We start from the raw sequence: 18,798 nt of genomic DNA on the forward strand, positions 1-18,798 counted from the left end.
ACAAACCCAAAAAACCCAAAACCCCAAACACCAAAAGCCATGGGCATGGTGGGAAGGATGTACAGCTCAAGTTTGAGAGCTGATATTTTCACTAGGTTACATAGATCCAGTGACTTCAGTGGAGCTATAGATTCCCACCTGTTGAGAGCCTGGTTTTCAGTTTAAAGATCTCCTTTTCACATTAGGCTTTTGGACTCTGCTCTGCTAAATCAGAGTAAAGTTTTGACATGAAATGGTAGGTCTCATCCAAATTCCCCAGCCTGTAATCTTACAGGGAAGTAACTATGCAGTTTGGCATAGTAGGAAGCTACTGGCAGCCCTTGATTACTGAGGGCCAAGCCCTGGGAGAAGTGTGTTTGGCAGACTGTGTGCGGGAAGCTTACATACGTCTTCCTGTACTTTGTAAGTGGCTTGCACCTCTTAGTTCAGTTCCTCTCTTGCAAATAGGAGCCCTTGTATTTCACAAAATCGAGGCACTAAACAGCATAAAATGCTATTGAACCACACCTGTTTTACAAATAGAAATGCCTTCATCAGCCTCTAACACATTGTGTATGCTAATCGCACAGGACAGTGCTCAGAGGCATTGTGTAGTACAGACGTGATGTTAAGCACGCAGCAGTAAGTTTGGTCAGTGGTCAGAAACAGCCGTAGTTAATTCTGTGTATTGTCCGCAACGCACTGTTCTTGGAACAGAGCCCTTTTTATTACAAGATATTTCTGTTAGCTCATTCAAGAGAGCAGCAAGCGTATTCCCAAGTGGAATTGTTGTATAGCTTTATTGAATTCAGTCGTGACACTGGGAACCCCTTCCATTATTCAGCTTTAAATACCAGCACACTTTCAGACGTAAGGTGTGTATCTCGATAGCTCATGTGTAAGAGGGAGAATGTTTAACCCCAAGCCCTGAATGTGCATTGTCTCCTGCTCTTTTTTAAGTGAGATGTATTTGCTGCAAGTGTAACTGTTGGAAGGACTCTCACGCCGGGGGGGAGCCATGTATTGCTTCAGTGTGTGAGGCTTCTGCATCCCAGATGTTGATTAGAAGTAGAGGCCCATGTGTGGCACTGGCAGAGGGGAAAAAACCCCATGCTTTTAGCAGTACAAAGGACTCATAAGGCTAGCTTGTTACCAGCCTTTGAAAACAGTCCACATCCGTTGACTGGTGTAGGTGTGGTCCACCTATGTATTTTAGATGTAGATTGTTTCAGCCAGACCCTTGGGATAGGAGAACACATCTGCTGGAGGAAATGGGGACACGGGATCTGGGTATTCCCTTTCTAATTTGCAAGATTGTAATGATAATTAGCTATATGTTACCTGATACTGTACAGCTGAGTGAAGTCCCAGCTCTGGGCCTTTATCTGCAGGATGTATGTAAGAATATAGATTATTTGTATTGGGGCTAACTCCAAAGTAGCTGTGAAACATAGCAGTCAGCACAGGCCGCTGAGACCTGTGGGGTGTGCAGCTTGGCTGGGCATCCACACTGATTTCTGCATCTGACCCTGAATCAAGATGCCCTTTCTGTTCCTATCTCTTCTAGTAACTAAAAGGAACATCTAGCAATGTTTTTGCTATGTAGCAATACCTTCAGTGTAACTTTTTGAGTGTTCACTTAAAATCTTTAACAGTTCTGAGGGGCTTTTTGGATGTTGTCAGCTGCCACAAGATTTCAGGGCTCTCCATTTTGGAAGGAGAATTTGAGGATTAAAGTTATGTATTTGTAGTACTCCTTCATGGCATGGGTGTGCTTTTGTGACCTGATGGAACAACACTGTAAGGTGGCAGTGGGATTTTTGTGACTGAGTGAGGTAACAGTAATGCCTTAATCTATATGAAACAGCTAAGAACTTCAAAGCTGTGACTGATTTTTTTTTTTTTTTTTTTAAATAGATGAACCACTTGAAAATAAGGAAAGCATCTGAGGGAATAGTTTGTTCTCTGGAAAATGCAGCTTTGATGCAAACAAAATATTTGCAAACAAATATAGCAAACATTCTAAATGAAAAAAAATGAGGATTTTTTTTTTAGGGAAGTAAACTTTTGAGTTTTTAGTTTGAAAATTGCCAGCAATAAATTTGCTTGTTTAAGAGCCTAATTACAGATCAAAAGGAAAAATCTAAATCACTGAGTTGGCCCAAATAAAATAGAAAAACCTAAAACTTTTCAGAGCAATGCAAAATGAATTTGAATAAGAAAACAGGCTCAGACTAGCGATGGTCTGATTTCTTCACTGTGATGACAGTATTTTAGGCTGGCTAGCTTTTGTTCTAACCTTTAGCTCTTGGAGGGATGTTTTATGGGTTCTTTGCTGTAAAGTGAAGTTGTCATCATTTAAGTATGGCATGCTACCCCCACCCCCTCCACACACACACTCCCCTGTTTCTCAAGAAATTCAAATTAACCATTAATCAATGGTTCTGCTTTGGTTATTTCCCCATTTACTATGCACTGGCATAGAGGAATTAAGCACATCTTTGTAACCAGTTTCCTCTACTGTTTGTTCAGGAAGTAGCAAAGCAAAAGTTAAGCAGGTTCATAAGGAGAGTGGGGAAGGTGTTCCCATATTCCCAGGAACCTCTTTCCCATCTTGGCTTATTCTCCAAGGCATATAATACTCGAACTAAATCTTTAGGAGGTCCTACCTGTATTTTTTCCCTGCTGTTCCATGTCACTCAAATTCAGACTGGACTGTTTTGTCATTCTGGGAGCATTCAGGAAAAGCTATAGGTTGATGAGAGGGTACAAAGAAGGAATGAAGTATATTTGTACCTTGATAATGAGAAAACAACGTCCTTTGTTTTCAGTATTCTGGGAAGAAAAATAGTGTTGCAATACCCATGTATTACTCCAGATTGCATATTGAATAGCGATGTGTTACATGGCCTCTTCCCTTCTGAAAAGGGGAATGCTTCTGAAAGACCAACGAGTCTTTTTCATGTACTATTTTATAAGTGGGGAAAATATGCTAAAAAGTATATCTCACAGGAACATATTTCTTTAAGTGAACTGGCAGTTACACACTTTGGAAGCCCACTTAACATTAGAGGGGTACACATCTATTTAGTAGTAGTAGGAACACTGGAACTAATGTAACTTGCCTCTCATGGTCTCCTTTCATCTAAAAATTCCACACCACTTTAAGAAAAGCTTGTTGATGAAATTTGCTGGTATTGTTGTTAATAGCCATTCTGCAGGTGGGTAAAAGCATGGCACATGTTAAGGGTCAATGCATTTGCTGCAGAGGTGCGGGTTTCCATGCCTGCATCAGCAAGAACTTGCCTTTTGCAATGCCATGAATTCGTGAAAAGGGAAGCGTGGTCCACTCACCTGGCAGCAAGAGAGCGGGTGAAGTCAGCTGGGCCATTTACAGGGCCATGGTGGTTTATTGGGGCATTTGTCCAGTGTTTGTTGCTTGAAGAGGTTAATCTTTTGGGATAGAGACCCTTACAAGATGTTCTTACAACAGGGAGTTCAGCTCGAATGCTGCCTTTTCTCAGGCATGTTGTTTTGTCAAACTCCCTGTAATATTTGGTGTGACTTAACATAGACAAGAGTATTCAGGATTGTTGCAGTGAGCAATTAGTTTTCCTTCTAAAATGTTAACTTCAGCCCTAAAGTTAAACCAGTCTTATAGTTTCTAAAAACAAAAATGAGATCTCGGTTGTAGGTTGTGCAACGCTTCCCCCCCCCCCCCCCTTTTTTCTTTTGAGGTATTCCTTATTCTTGCTCTGATCAATTGTGATAGTTCCTGTATTTCTATATTTATTGTATTTTCTAAGTTAAATACAGGTGTTAACTGATCTCCCCAGCATTCCTGTGAGGCAAATAATGAAATCGGATACAAAAATTAATCGGTGTTTCCCAGGGCCAGGCACTGAGTCATTTTGTGTAGCTGGGACTGGACTGTGGGTGTTACTGTCATCCAGCACCGTGTTTCTCTCCCTCAGCCAGGCGTTCTTCCCACACTGAAGGGAGTAGCCAGGCGAGCGCAGCTTCAGTAAAGACAGTTGTAAACGATGAGTTAGCTAAGACTGAAGAGTAAAGATTTTTCCAAGGATGTTGTAATACAGCTGTGGATTCTCCTCCAGTTAAGGCTCTGGCGAATACTGTTTGCATAGCAACAGGTCAGCAGGGATGCGCAGTGGGGAAATGTACCAACCCTTGCCATGACTGGGTTACAGTCATGTTTTAGTCCGGCCCTGTGGATTTCTTTCTTTGGCTTTATTAGATTTTGCAAACTTTGATGGGAAAGCCTAAGTTTGCAAAAAAAGGTGCGAAGAAAAATGTTTGGGGGTGAGCCCTTACCAAAAGGGCTTTATTAGTAATAATTTTCACAAAATTCATAATGAAAAATTATCCATATGTTATCCATAGCTAAAACTATACTTGTTTTTATTATAAGCCTGTGTGCAAATTCAGTTGTGCACTTGGTTTTCAGTTGCAGCACCTTTTGGTTAGCTTCTTTGGGTCTGTACACTATTGGTTTTCAGAGGGTCAAGCACCTAAGCCTGGCACTGCAAACAAAAGGCATTTGAAAGGAGGCTCATCTTGCACTGATCTTTGTTTAATATCAAACACTTCAGGATTGCATTGCATTTTTTTTCTGAACTGGTAAAGCATAAAATTCTGTCCTGAATTGTGAAAAATTTGTGGAGCACAGCTTCTCTCCGTTAAAAAAAGGTGGAAGTCACTGAGGGGAAAGTCTGAGCTGAGTTGAACTGTGCAAGAGATTTTTTAATGTGGTGATTTCCATGGCTTACCTTTCAGCCTCTGAAATCACACCATGGGGAGGGAAAAAAGCTGTGTCATTTCCATGGCATCACATGCTGCATTAGCCATAGACTACCACATCTGTTAAGTAAAGAGTATCAGTGTATTTAACAGTTCACAAGGCTGCTTATATCTTGAAATGCTATGTAAATATAGTCTTCCTTAATCACCAGCCTCTTGAATATATTAAATCTCTTCAAGTTTCTCCCTGGACACTGGCATTTAAAAACAAGACAAGCAAAACCTCTTGAAACTTTATTGGTGCTGGTTTAAGCAAGGCAATTAGTTCCTTAACGCACAAAGATCAGGTTAATTCATTCTTTAGTGCTTTGTCATTCCTGCAGTTGGCAAGCTTTCCCCAAAGGATGGCATTTCAGGTATTTTCCTTGAAATAACTATGAAAGGAAGCTAAGGTAATCCTGACCTAGACATAGCAATGACTTGCCAATCATGGGTAAATGTCTTTAGCTCACCTTTCAGAATCGGGGACTGGGGTCCACCTAAAGCAACACCACCATCTGAGGTTGTCCCCTCTTGTATTCTCTGCTTGGTTGCCTTTCTTCTGGCTCTTGGAGAGCCCCATTCCTCCCTGGCCTGTCAGGATTGGGCCTTGGTGAAGAAAGCTGATCTTGTCAGTCTCACGCTTCTCTGTCGGTGATGACTCTTCAGCCTGAAAATGGGTGAAAGTGCACCTCGGCATTCTGCAAGGAAGGGTGGGAGCAAGATGCCTCTGTAGTAAGTGTAACAGCATAGCCTCAAGACCTTGTTTTTTACTGTTGGTAGTTTCCATGGAGCTATGAAAACAAAATCAGAGAAAAAAGCCAGGCCAAGTCACTGCTGCCAGCTGTTGGTGTAAAACGGTATATGTAAAGTGAGTAATCGGCTCATTGCTCTATATATGGTTATAAAAATATGAGAGCTTCAGTGCTTGAGACAGCAGCATGTTTTATTTTTCTGTGCTTCCCGTCTGTGCCAAGATCCATGGAGTCCTTCTGAGGTGTCACTGGAAAGGTGGTATCAGTCCTTGTGATCGGTTGTGTGTGTGTGTCAGATGCAATGTCTGCTGTGTACTGACAGGCTGGGACTTTGAGCAACCGGACGGGGCTTTCTCAGGCCCATGGAGTTCAAACAGTCTCAACCAGATGAGAGCTAGAGATTTTTAACTGACTACCCCAATTTGCTGTTCTGATTCTTGGTGTAAAAATGGATATGCTGGAGCAGATGTCTTGTCCATCTAGTACAGCATCCCTGTCTCTTTAACGTATTGAATATTGCAACAGCAGGATAAATTTTAGGCTTTGGTAACAATGTCTAACAACAAGGGTGCCAAATGGTGTTTCCCATGCTTACTAATGCACTTGTGGAAGTTTTCCATGTTGGACCTGTTCTGGACATGCCTTCTGGTCTCCACTCAGGTGAAAGCCAGTGCCAAGGGAGTAGGCTCTTGCAAACTGGAGTGTGATGATACTGCCTTGCTGAGCAAAGCGACCTGAGAATAGCTGCCTGCACTAGGTCTGCTGGTCTAGATTTCCAAGTAAGCCTTTAGACACACACTGTAAATTTGACCCACCTCATCCAGCAGAAGGCAGGTGGGAAGAACTGACATTCCAAAATAAAAACATTATGGGTTTTAATCTCTTTCTGTTTTGTAACGTTAGTTTTTTAGGAGTGTAATGGCTTTAAAAATCTCTCTGGGTGGATGATCCCAGGTGCTTCTTTAAAATGTCTCGGCAAACTCCCTGTTCATGCAGTGTTGCATGACTTACATTGTCCCTGCACTGGTTGGCAGAGGAAAGCAATTTCTCTGAGGCAGGATTTGAACAACCGGCTACATACCAAGTGCACTGAGTCAGTGCCAGTAAATTGGTAAGTTCTGAATCACCACTGAGCCCTTCAGAGGCACTTCACTACAATACCTGTGCCTCTTCAAACATGGAAGTTAAGTTCTCTTAATTACTCAGTGCCTATGTCAACTCTAATTCAAGATTTTGTTTCATTCATTCCACCTGAGGCCATGTCTTCGCTGCAAAAGAAATCCTACCTTTTGCCTGGACTGGCTATCTCAGGGTAACGTCTCCTAAGAACAAGGTGACTTCCCTGGAGAGGCTGCTAATTGAAGCAGTTATTCAGACCTATTCCCTCTTCCTTTACCAGCTGTATCAAGATATAAATTACAAGTGCTTATGATTTTGGTTACGATACTTCCTTTATGGTTTTAGTTTAAAAATACTGAAAAATTGTACAAGTGTTCCTTGTACTAAGGCACAGACTTTGTGTATTTATATCTGTTCCCTCTGTGCTTTTCTGCTGATCTTACAGCTGTACCACATTTTCATGCAAACTGATCTTTTTATTTGCTTTCATAGGCAATTTCTCAACTCTAGAAAAGGCCATTAAGTGAAAAATGTTTCAATTCTACATGAGATTGAAGGGGTTACTAATTACGCTATTTCTTCAAGATTGTCAGAAGAAAAATAGGAATGTCTGCCAAAAACATTGAGAACTTTTTAGTTCTGACATTTTTAACCTTTTCCAGTTTGTAGATCCCTAAGATTTTTCCAGTGAACCACTGCTAATTGAAGTCTATGGAAAATAGACTCGTGATTTGCCTCACTACTTTAGATGCAATCTGCAGATCACCCTGAAAACTACTGCTGTAACCTGTTCCATCAATAAATAAATAAACTGGATTTATGAAAAGGAATCAAGGCCCTGATGATACAAATCAGATCAAAAAGAGGTTTTTCAAATGCAAACAGAGGCGCCTCTGCATCTCAAAGCAACTAACTGTGTCTGGCCTGTGTCACTGGGGCACTATACTCTGATGACAAAGCCACTGATAAATCCAGTATGTTTCAGCTGTGTGTGCGTTGTTGGTGGATGTACGTTTTTTTTTTTTCTTGCTGTTACATTTGCTGAGGGAGCATGATCTAACCCAAAAGCATGTGGAAATTAAACTGAAGTGGGCAGATGTGTGCATCATGCCTAACAACTGAAGTTAGACTATTCTTAGCAAAACTTTGCTTTTTTTTCTTCCTTCTCCCCCCCCCCCCAGGTTTTTGCTGAGCCCTCCATCAGCCTGTTTGCTCTGGAATGCTGTAAGGGCAGAGAGCTGCACTTCAGTGAACCCATCAATTCCGTTTTGAATGAGGACCTTCATTTTTACACTCAGTCTGTATGGGTGAGAAGTGGATTGTAAGTATGGAAGAAATATTCTTGTCAGTTTTGCATTACAGGAGCGAATACTGAGCATGCATTTTCCCCCGATTGCTGCCTTTTTTCATAGGATGTGTTTTACGTTCTAACTTTTGAGTCAATACAAAACCCTAAAATGTGGTTGAATGCTAGACCCACTTTTTGTATCAGGACCCAAAATGAACAAAAACTCTGGGCAGAGGGTGTATTTCCCCCTTTAAGAATTGTCCTTGTATCCCTGTACAGTAGCAAACTACAGAGCCTGTTGTTCAGGCCAGGAACCAAAAGTAAGTTAGTTTTGATTGCTGACTTACAAAGACAGGTAAATTTGGACTGCCTTTATTAACTGGCTGTAAAATACCAGCTATAAACTGCAATGATTTAACTTAAACCACTGCAGTGGTTCAGCGAAGCTTGATGTGCTGATCGGCTGCCAAAGAGGCAGCAACTTCGAGAGAAGCTCAGGGTGGATTTGACAGCTGGAACAGTAATTTGCTTCTGTTATTAGTTTAACCCCCCTCCCTGAGTGTGAATACACACCCAAGGTCTTCTGTGAAAACAATTTTACATCTGCAGAAGTGACCTTCTAACCTCTTCTGCATCTCCCCCTTTCACCTTTTGGAGAAACTCCCAAGTATTCTGTCTTGGCCAGGTTTTCAGCCCCCACGTCCACAGCAGCAACAAATAACTTGCAGAGTCTCATCCTGCAACTGAGATTGACTGGAAACTGCTGTTCTTCTAACATGACACACATTTCCTGTGTTTATTTTTAACCTCTTCCCCACCTTTTTCACACACATAAGGCTGTCATTTTCTTGAGAGATCTTATGGGATGACACAAAACCACGCAAAATTTGAACTAATTGGGCAAGGAATTAGTGTAGACTGTTCACAGCTTAGGTATATCTCTGTTGTGATTCTTATGATGAATTTTTCAAACACATCTAGTCTGTTACCACCTAGAAGTCAAAACCCTTCTACAGATATCTGTGTTAACACTGCTGAGTGCTCCTCTGATTCTTTGAGGTTGGTACAAAGGCTAAGCCTAACCTAGCTAATGCTCCGGACCACCGTGGACTGTTTTCTTTCAGGAATTTCACATAAGCATTTTCTTGAAAGGTTGGTTAAGGATTGAACATCCCTTTCTTTAAGAGCAGTCAGTGGCAATTGGCTTTAGCTGTGGGCCCATACTGAATATAAGCTTCTCACGGAGCTTTGTCAATTCACTGTAAATTCTAGTCCCTAACATCTGTGCTACTTCCATCCTGAGCCCTTGCTGAAAATATATAGAGCGAGTGATCATCTGCTGCTGTTGTCTTGAGGTGCTCCAGGTGAGAGTAGCAAGCAGCTGCCTGTTTGAGGCCGAGAACAGCATACACGTGTTCCCCGTGATCTGTGCTAGTTTGGAGGAGGAAAGGCCTTTGGGAGGAACGCCTGACTTATTTCTGGTGGGAATGTGTACATCTTCATACCTCTGTGGTGGTGTTACTGTCTAAAGTGTGTCCTGTTGGGGAATGTCTCTTTATGAGCTTTCTCTGCCCTCTCTCATCAGGGGTGTGGAACTCAACATTAAATCACTTTGCCCATGCAGCTGGCTGTAAAGGAAGGGTGATGGCTTTGGGACCACGTAGTAGAAAAGCACGCGAGAGTGGGTGCAATAGTCCAGCCCGTTCTCCATCTTCCTGTTCATTTCTGAGTATCCAAGCCAGGTTAGCTGGTTCCCTGTCTCTGGGAAGGCTCAGGGCAGAATGGCTGGGCTTTCTCTGAACTCCTTGTGATGCTCCGTAGGAAACAAACCTCCACAGCCTGTCCCCATCCCACACTGCAGATAGGTAGCCTAAAGGTTGGGGGTGGCAGGTGATTGTGGGAAGTCTGGGGGATGTCCTAGAGGGCTTGTTTGCCTTATCTGTGATCAAGAGTTCAGGAAGGCAGATTTAGAGGTTTTTGGCTCCTTGCCCCAAAGCCTACTGTCACCTTTAGACAAATGACAAAGATTTATGTAAATACACTGATGGCATCTTGCTGCTAGGCTTAGGTACAAGGATCCTTCCTGAGCCAACTGACCACCTCAGTCAGAAATGGCATGAGCCTGGACTGTGGCTTGGCAAACAGGGCTGGGGGCTGAGGTACTCCAAGGTGTAGGAAAGATGGCACAGCGGAGGCTGCTGGTCTGCGTGAGAGCCGAGGTGAGTTTTGTCTGTGTTGCTGAATGCCAGAAGCCCAGCCTGGCTTCAGATGGTTATTACTGTAACAGTCCTTCCCCTCTCTGTTTCCTATAAATGTCTGCTTTGCTAACAGAAACCGCATTTCCGATGAGACTGTTTGATGCTCCGAGAACAATATTAACAGTGAATTCTCAGTGACTTCACAGAAAGCATCGCAAGAAAAAACTCAGGAATGTGTTATAGAAATATAAGAACACAGAGCGGTGGTCAGGCTGCTCTGAATACCTGTTAGTCAGGAGGTATGGGACTTAATTTAAAGAAAAAGTGATACAGCCTCGTTACAAGGCAGTTCACAGTTGGCACATTTTAGCTTCCATGGAGTCCTGAGCAAGGCTGGCTGTCAGTTTCTCCAAATTATGCGCAATGGGGAAAAGTAAGTTACAGGTGCTGTGAGCACTGTTTGTGGATGTTTTCTGGAGTGCAGCCATCTCTCATGTTCTTGGCAGCTGACCTGTAAAATGGGTAACATGAGGAAACCAGTATTTGCTTTGTGTTCAGATGAGTTAATGAGTCAAGCGTTTAGGATGCACTGTCTGCACAACAATGTCCTATTGATATAAACAAAATTGATCTGTGATCCTGAGGCTGCCTCTGTAAGCAGCAACACATTATCTACTGAGCAGGTGTCTAGATAACAATATGTGCTGATTCTTTAACTCTGTGTTAACAAAGTATTCAGCCATGTCCATGGCTCAGCTATGTTCACTACAGGAAAGTCTGTTACAGCAATGTATAGGTTTTGGAGTAAATATTTTGTATGTGTTTTCAGACAAGCGGAATAGCTACAAAAAGCTTTAACTGTAACAAAAGAAAACATTGGACAAGATCCTCTCATAATTAGTATGTACAGCCAGGCAAAGCTGCAAGTACTACTGTCTGGTGTGTGGCTTCCTAGGTTCCTAATGCATGCCCACTGAAACCTGTGTTATTCCCATCTGGGTTCATGCAGGAGTTCTCATATTTGTGGGAAAAAATGGGGGGGGGGGGGTTTACAAGTTTCAGGCAGACAAACAGAAAACGGGTCTTAATTTAGACAGAAAGCAGTTAAACCGCTGAAATGGATGTGGCATTTCGTGGCATGGTAATACAGGTTTGATACTAGCACTACTGTGGAGAGGTTTGGGGGCTATCAAGAGCACAGTCCTGAACACAAGCCTGTAGTTTAGTTTTGCTGTTGTTAAGGTGTGGTCATTCACGTTCTGTTTTCTGTATCTAGGTGGATTGCATATGAAGGATGTAATTTTTTAGGAAGGCAGATTCTGCTGGAGCCCAGTGAGATTTCAAACTGGAATGAACACAGTGGCTGGAAAGTAATTGGCTCCCTTCGTCCTATGAAGCAGGTACTGTAACAGTGTATGAGGACAATTTTTTTTTTTGGACAGGGATTAGTGCACAAGTATCAGCTCTAGCACCAAGTATAATGGTGTGCATTGTACTCCTTAAATTAGGCCAAATGATGACGGTCAGAAGGACCTACTGGAAGATTACCGAAGCAGAAAATTCCTCCAGTGGCAGTTACTGAGATCTATATTAGGTTCCTAAAGGGAAATAATTCCTAGTTTCTTGGAGCCAAGTTTAGTTTTTCTGAATGGCTCATTAGCATGTTCTGTAGATGCCCTATTTTTACATTTTTGCTATATAACAATAATAATGAGAGAACCAATTCTACGCTGGCTTGTTTCATAATTAACATAAATGGAAGCAAGAACAAATTTTATTGTGCTGTAGCCTGGATTTCCAAAAGAAGCAAAGTTTATGCAGTCCCACCAGGCTTTCCCTCTCTGCCTCACCCCAAGTAATGCCAATTTCAGTCTCATTCAAAGATTCAGGTCTCAAAACCACGCAGTTCTTAGGGGCTTTGTGAAAGGTAGACAAAGAAGCAAGACTGAGATAAATGCCCCTCATTCAAGGAAAAGGAGGTACAATTCTGCTTCTCTGCCTTTCCAAGATGCATCAGGTAACCAGCGACACACATAAGCTCCAAACCAGTCAAAGCATGTGTTGCTGCGTGCTCAGCCACGCAGCTGTGGGAGGGCAGCGTCCAGGCAGATAACAAAAGGATGGGGGAGAGCGGCAGGGAATGTGAGCAGTAAGTCCACTGGAAAAGAGTTTTCATTAGCTCTGCTTCTCACAGAACAACGTGTTTCCACTTAGTGACAAATGTTGCTTTATTTTTAAACACTAGATTCAACTGGGGAACTGGGGAAATGTTGCAGTGAAGAAAAATAATCATCTTTAGTATTAGTTATGCATTATCTGTCCCCCCCTCCCCCCCCACAATGATTTGTTACTCTAAGCAGTTGACAGCTCCCTGGAATTCTTTGGAAGTGGTAACTACCAAAGGATCCCATTTTGGCTCTGTTTTTGCAAATAACAATGAAAATAATTTGTGCTGATCTTAAAAACAGCATTCTCTCTTTGGCCAGCAATCTGAAGAGCTTTTGTATTTGGTAGCATCCTTGTTTACACTGCAACAGTGAGTAGCATTATAAGGCCTACTTCACCTACTTTGCTGGGACCTTTGGCATTTGGGGTTTGTGTAATTATTTTTGTTTCGTTTTAAATCCTGCAAACTGAAGGCTTCCTTGAGTTTGTGCAGTCAGCTACCAGTGCTTGACACTTCTGTGGGCATATGGTCATTTTTTTTGAGACTGGAGTAATAACACAAATCTGCACCACTTTGTATTTCTTCTTTCTGTCTCCATTACAAATTACAAAATTACAAAAAAAATTACTATTTTTTTGCCAGTGTTAAGAGGTAGCACAAGAAAAAGCAAAACATTTGAAATTCATGCAAAATGAGATACACAAATTTTGCTCAGTGACATCATAATATGATCCTTTCCTTGTAAAGAATACACTATACTAATACACAGTTTATGGATGCTTGGTGGGAGAGAGGCTTTATTGTCAGTACCTTAGGGTTTGCTTTAATATGAAAAAAAAGGAGATTCAAAGCCCCCAGAAGAAAAACTATGCTTGGGGTTCCAGCACAGCTGCCCTTTATAACTCACTGCTCTTTATTTGCGCCGAAATCGGTGAATAACGGAGCAAAAGCTCAAACCCTGTAGTAGCCCTGCAAAATCTCCTTATGTTGTGAGTAAACTGAGTAAACAGGGATGCCACGCCACTACCGTTTTTCATGTATGTTCAAAAGCAATGGTGTAACACTCTGCCATGTATTCCAGTTAATGGGGGTTGAAGTTGCTGGATATGTGTCTCAGTTAAGTTTTGTGTCCTGAGAAAAAAAAAAGCTTGTGGAGTACAGCCCATTTACTGGCCTTGGAATGAGTGAAATGTGCTAAACTAGAGATATTTGCGTATCATGGGAATTAGTTCTATAGACATAAATACATTATTTTAAAAAAACTTGTCTGCCATTGCTGCTTACAGCTGTCTATCTGCATGTGAAAAACACTGCTGCTTTATGTGCACATTTGTTTCCAACAAAAAAACTATTGAATGTCCTTGTCTGAAACTGGAAATGGAACATACACTTTAGAAAACTGATGCAAGATGGAGGGGAGGCATTCTCACATCAACTTTCTTCATCCCTGTGTTGTAACTATCTTCCTTCACAATATTTCAGCCAGCAGTGTACCTCAGAGTGAAGAACCGAGCGCAAGGTAAATACTTGACAGTTGCTGGAAGCCTAGCAGATGTAAGAGCAACATCAGTGTGCGCATCCCCATACAATGGCAAGAATACCCAGATCTGGCACTACTGTCGTGGACTCTTCAAATCCAAGGTGAGTTTCCAGATGCTGGAATTGGCTGGGTTTTACCACCTGCTGTCCTTTCACCTTCACTTCTTGCTTTTACTGTTGGCTAGCATTAACACTGGGGTAGCTTTTGGCCTCTCCTACGCATCTTAAACCAAAACTCTTATAACCTACATCCTCCTGCTATGTACAGGCAGATTTGATCTGCCTGCTTTGGCAAGTTGGACTACTTTTCACATCTGTCTAACGGCACTGATGTTCCTGGAAGTAGAAACCTGGTTTTGTCTAAAGTTGCAAGTTTAAGTAATATGTGAAGAAAGTAAGTGATTTTGTATTAATGCTGCCCTTGGTAGTCTGTTATTAATATAAAAAACCTGATGATTTAATGTAAGAAACACCTGAAGTAACAAAGACCACCACCTTTGATCAAGCAGCTGGTCAACTGCTGAATAATCTGTTCCTAGCTTGCTTGCCAGGCTTGTTACCAACTACAGCAAGATTGCTGCAATATGCTCAGTGCCTGAAACAGAAATAAGTCAGACACAAAACCAAGGCTTTGTGGCCTGGATCTCACTTCTCTTCTTGTTCCTTAGGCCAACAATGCCTGTCTGGATGTCATTGGTGGCAGAGATGTGCCTGGGGCCAAAGTCGCGCTCTGGGTAGAACATGGGAAGGACAGGCAAAAGTGGAGACTCAATGAGGATGGAACCATCAGTTCACACCTCAGCGACCAACTGGTGCTAGATATTAAAGGTATTTAAAAAAAAAAAAAAAACAACAAACTCCTCAACCTGACATGTTCTAAGTGCATTTTTTTGATTGAGGTTAATTGCCGTATTCCAGCTCTTTTTGTACTTAAGGTTAAATATTGAATCTTATCTTTCCTGTTAGGTTTATGTCCAGTTGGTTAACAGTGGAACAAGAAACAATAGGGCAGGGGGGAACCTTACTTGTTTGATCCCAGAGGTTTATTTTGATCAGATCAACTATTCTACTTCAGAGAGTTCAGTAGTGCTGATGGCAAGAACTGCAAGTTAGAGAAGACAAAATGGTGAAGGAAAAGCAACCACAGAATAGGTGTGGCTCAAAAAGAGAAAAGTGCTCACTCCCAGTGTTTTCAGGCTGGTTAAAGCTCAAGTCTCAAGTCCAAGTCCTAGTCCTTCTAATTACCCATCATGGTAGAACTACCTCACTGGAGAATGCCTGTTCCTCACACACAATTTGTTCAAGCCCTGCTGCTGGCGCTAGGGTTTTATCCCTAGGGAAAGGTAGTGGGGCAGTGACTGCAGGGGCTGGTTATGAGGTTGGGGGCTCTATGGTGCTGTCTTCTTAGATGAAAGGTCTCAGTAAATTAATTGATAGCCTAACACCCCTGCAGGGCTTGCAGACCAGGGTAACTGCACATCCCATAGGTGAAGTCATCAACCTTTTCAATGAATGTCCTACTGGCCATTACACATCTGACCTCTGCAGCTCAAACTTACTGATAATGAATTCTCAGCCCTGTGATGTTGCACTAATAGAGCACTCCTGGCTTCCAGAGCTAAGGAGTTTAACCACCATTACTAATTCATAAGTAGTTACTACAGAGTCATTAAATGCAACTGGTAATGCTAATGGCAACTCTTACAGTATCAGAAAGCTGGGCTGCCTAGGTCACTGCAAAATATAATGCTGAAGGCTGGGGTGGCAAGATACCACTTGATAGCTCTTTGGAACACTTACCTCTCTTAGTGGATTTTTATTTATGGTATAATGATAAGAAATGCACTGTCATTTCTATGCTACATATATTCAAAGGAGAGAAATTTTGTTTTAAGGACTTCCTAAGTTTGTGGTCGAAATGGATATGCTACACCAAATAATCTCACGTGAATCTGTGTATTTCTACTATAGCAATATGCGCCTTAAAAATCCAGACATGTAGCGGGAGCTCAGGATCTGCCAAAAGCAAAATCTCTTTAGAGGTGCTGTTTCTGTGCACAAAGGGACATTTGAGGACTCCGGTTTGTGGTATATTCTGCTTCCTAACTAATGGAGCTCCTCAGGGCCTAAGCTGACAAGTGACCATTTGAAGGAGACAGATACAGAGGCAGAAGGGCAGACGCCAGCCCCCTACCACGTGGAATTTCTGTTTTTCAGCTAATTTTCCTACTTGGTCACACTTCTTAAAGATTATGCATAGACTCTTCTCAGCATTTCTTTTTAAAATTTTTCCTTCATGATTTTGTTTTGTTTTTAAGGAGGAAATTATTATGACAAGAATCACATCGTTATGAATCAGCCGATAGATGACAAACATTCACAAAAATGGGATATTGAAATATTGTGAGTAAAACCCACCACACAGATGGACCTTGTGTGGGTTAACACCTAGAGGGGGGAAAAAAAAAAACTACTGAAGTCACACACCACTGGAACCTTAAGCAGCAACTCCTCTCTACTTTCCTTCGTACCAAGCACCAACTCCTAAAACAACTGGATTTTGCACAAATCTGGGAGATGGGAGGTTGATCTAATGCCTTTCTGCAGGGAAGCTGATTTTTAGAGGCCACTCCTACGAAAGTCACTATTACTTGTCATCTGAAGTATTGAAAGTAAATGCAAAAGACTAGACATAAGTTTTGCGGGATATGAACTGCAAGAGATAATATGGGAAAGGCTCTTTAGAAATGTTCTCTTGACCTTCCTCTCAAAAACTGACTGAAGCTCACTGAAGAATGAATGCACTAATGAGCTTGCAAGAAGTTGTGTTGGACTTTTACGTCCCGAGTGAAACTGTGCAGGCTCCAAGCAATTCTGAAGCTCAAATCATGTATCTTGCTAAAACGCAGTTTATTTTTTGTTCATAAAGACAACTTCAGACTGGAATTACCAGCTCAGCATGTGAAATGAGGCAGTAGAGAAAGCCTGACTTTCACCCCCCTAATGTTACTAGTAGGCCTTCATCTTCATTTCTTTTAACAATATCAAATTTCCAGATTCAGAAACTGGTCTTGCTGACCCATGGCCCGTTTCCAACCCATGAAACTGTGAGTTATCACTGAGGGTTACCTTTAACATGGAGCCATATGTGCATGTGTCAAAAGAGAATAAACAGTCCTGGGTCAGGCTAGACTTCTACAAGGGCTAGCTGCATTTAGAGCAGTAATGATTTTAACTCTAGCTGTATTTTGTTTTGATGTATATAGATTAATTTAATACAACATAATTTGGTCTTGAAACCATGTCTTCCTTCAGAAAATAATTCACCCTAGTATGTATTTTCAAAGGTGCTAGCAGCCTGCATTTCAACGCTTGCTTAATGTTAAAAGAACAGCGTAACTGCATGTTAACGTTACTGTGGCTGATCGACAACGTGTACATCTTACCCCAAGGATGAGGACTTAGACTGATGGTCCAGACCTTGGCATGCTGGTGCCTTCCTCAATTTCAGCACTGTGCAACCAGCCTACTAGCTATCACTTGAGACAGAGCCAAATACCTTCTTGGGCTGCAGTTGATGCAGGCTTGAAAAGCATGTTCCATACTCTATGCTGACAAATACAGAAGGAACTCCAGACATTTGTAGGGCTGTGAACACCTGACATGGAAGAGAAGGTCACCGGTAACTTCATTTGATTGCAGCATCACTAAATTAACCTACTTCATTGAAAATGTAATTTTTTTTCCCCTTATTTGTATATTCAGGGTGTGCATTTCTGTAACTATTTAAAGAGTATAGGTTAGCTAGAGACAGGTATTTTAGTTCCCAAAAGCTGTAACTATTCCAGTTGTGCGTTCAAACAGGATTCATCCCCAAACAAATAAAAAGACATAACCCTAAGTTTGCCACAGAAATAAAATATATGGATGTCTATTTTTGTATGAAATGGAGTTCTGTATAGTACTATTTAAAAAAAACACTATCTACTTGCACTTACTATTTTACATTCTAAAATTATAATAAATCTGCTGTTTAAGTAACAGATCTTCAAATGTATGTATATATTTTTCCAACTAAAGCACTTGTTTAGCTTTTTTTATGTAAGTGTTCTACACATGATTTGCTTTCCATATGAAATTTTAAAAGCCTGTGTAAAAGTTCTAGTCTTTTAAACCAAGAATGACTAAATCATATTTGGTGTGTTGGTGTTACAAAACAAAGCAGGCTTTTGTACTGAAGAGATCTTGAATGTAAAGTGCTAAGCATGTATATTTTAATTGTATAAAACTTTTTTTAGGAGGAACGTTTTGCTTGTTGGTTTCTTTTTAAACAAACTAAATACACCGATAGATTTTAGCAGATGTCAAGCACATTCCTGTAAAATATTTACTTTCAGCTGGACAAAAAAGGGATAAATATATTGAAGGCAGTGACTGTGCTGTTACATTAGTTTGCATATTAAACATGGATGTTCAAGTATTAAAATAACTGCGGTACTCCCATCAAAACCCCCTCAAGTAAGGATTGAAGATACAGATTCCAGTTACAGCTTTGGGTTACTTTCACATTAAATTGGTGCTGGGGGAGGCAGAAGTTAAATACTATTGTTTGTTTATTCCAGTGGTGGCAGCATTGGAGAGGAAAGGGGTTTTCTTGAGCAAAGTCTTACCCTTTTGGGAAACAACATAGACAGCTTTTACTGAGAAGCTTTTCTTCTCTCAGGGCAAACAAGTTCACCAGGTTTTCTTGCTGGTGAACTTTACAAATGAAAAAACAAGTTGTTGTTTTTTGCCCAAGGTCCTGGAGCCTGCTCCATGTATACCTTTAGATGTCCTCTGCATCAAGGCATCTATCCAGAGGAAAGGGGATACCACAGCACTGGTGTTACTATGAGTGACTTCATCCACAGACGTGGAGCTGTGGTTCACTGGACAATGAGCAGCTTACCTGTTTTT

At 41.5% G+C, this 18,798-nt stretch overlaps 1 protein-coding gene and 1 long non-coding RNA gene across 4 annotated transcripts in view; one reads left to right on the forward strand and one right to left on the reverse strand.

Moving 5' to 3' along the window:
- The window catches only part of CRYBG3 (crystallin beta-gamma domain containing 3), a 95,014-nt gene extending 76,850 nt beyond the window's left edge, over positions 1 to 18,164 (forward strand). The window contains exons 18-22 of one of the 2 annotated variants that reach the window (XM_075515716.1): positions 7,832 to 7,971; positions 11,413 to 11,536; positions 13,786 to 13,944; positions 14,511 to 14,670; positions 16,161 to 18,164. In XM_075515716.1, the coding sequence (XP_075371831.1) occupies positions 7,832 to 7,971; positions 11,413 to 11,536; positions 13,786 to 13,944; positions 14,511 to 14,670; positions 16,161 to 16,249 (672 nt within the window). In that variant the 3' untranslated portion in view covers positions 16,250 to 18,164. Of the gene's footprint in view, positions 1 to 6,191; positions 6,313 to 7,831; positions 7,972 to 11,412; positions 11,537 to 13,785; positions 13,945 to 14,510; positions 14,671 to 16,160 lie in introns of those variants that run through there. The other variant, XM_075515721.1, reaches the window with a different exon arrangement.
- LOC142416320 (uncharacterized) lies at positions 42 to 18,556 on the reverse strand. 2 transcript variants are annotated; one of them, XR_012777695.1, is made up of 4 exons: positions 18,513 to 18,556; positions 5,250 to 5,570; positions 2,649 to 2,727; positions 42 to 1,067 (listed from the first exon to the last, which is right to left on the reverse strand). It is a non-coding gene; the product is annotated as an uncharacterized LOC142416320 (long non-coding RNA). The 2 variants fall into 2 exon arrangements; XR_012777694.1 differs by lacking the exon at positions 18,513 to 18,556 and having other exon boundaries at positions 5,250 to 7,833.
- Between the last annotated feature and the right edge of the window lie 242 nt (positions 18,557 to 18,798).

The sequence above is a fragment of the Mycteria americana genome, chromosome 1 (genome assembly GCF_035582795.1).
Source record: "Mycteria americana isolate JAX WOST 10 ecotype Jacksonville Zoo and Gardens chromosome 1, USCA_MyAme_1.0, whole genome shotgun sequence".
Lineage (NCBI taxonomy): Eukaryota > Metazoa > Chordata > Aves > Ciconiiformes > Ciconiidae > Mycteria > Mycteria americana.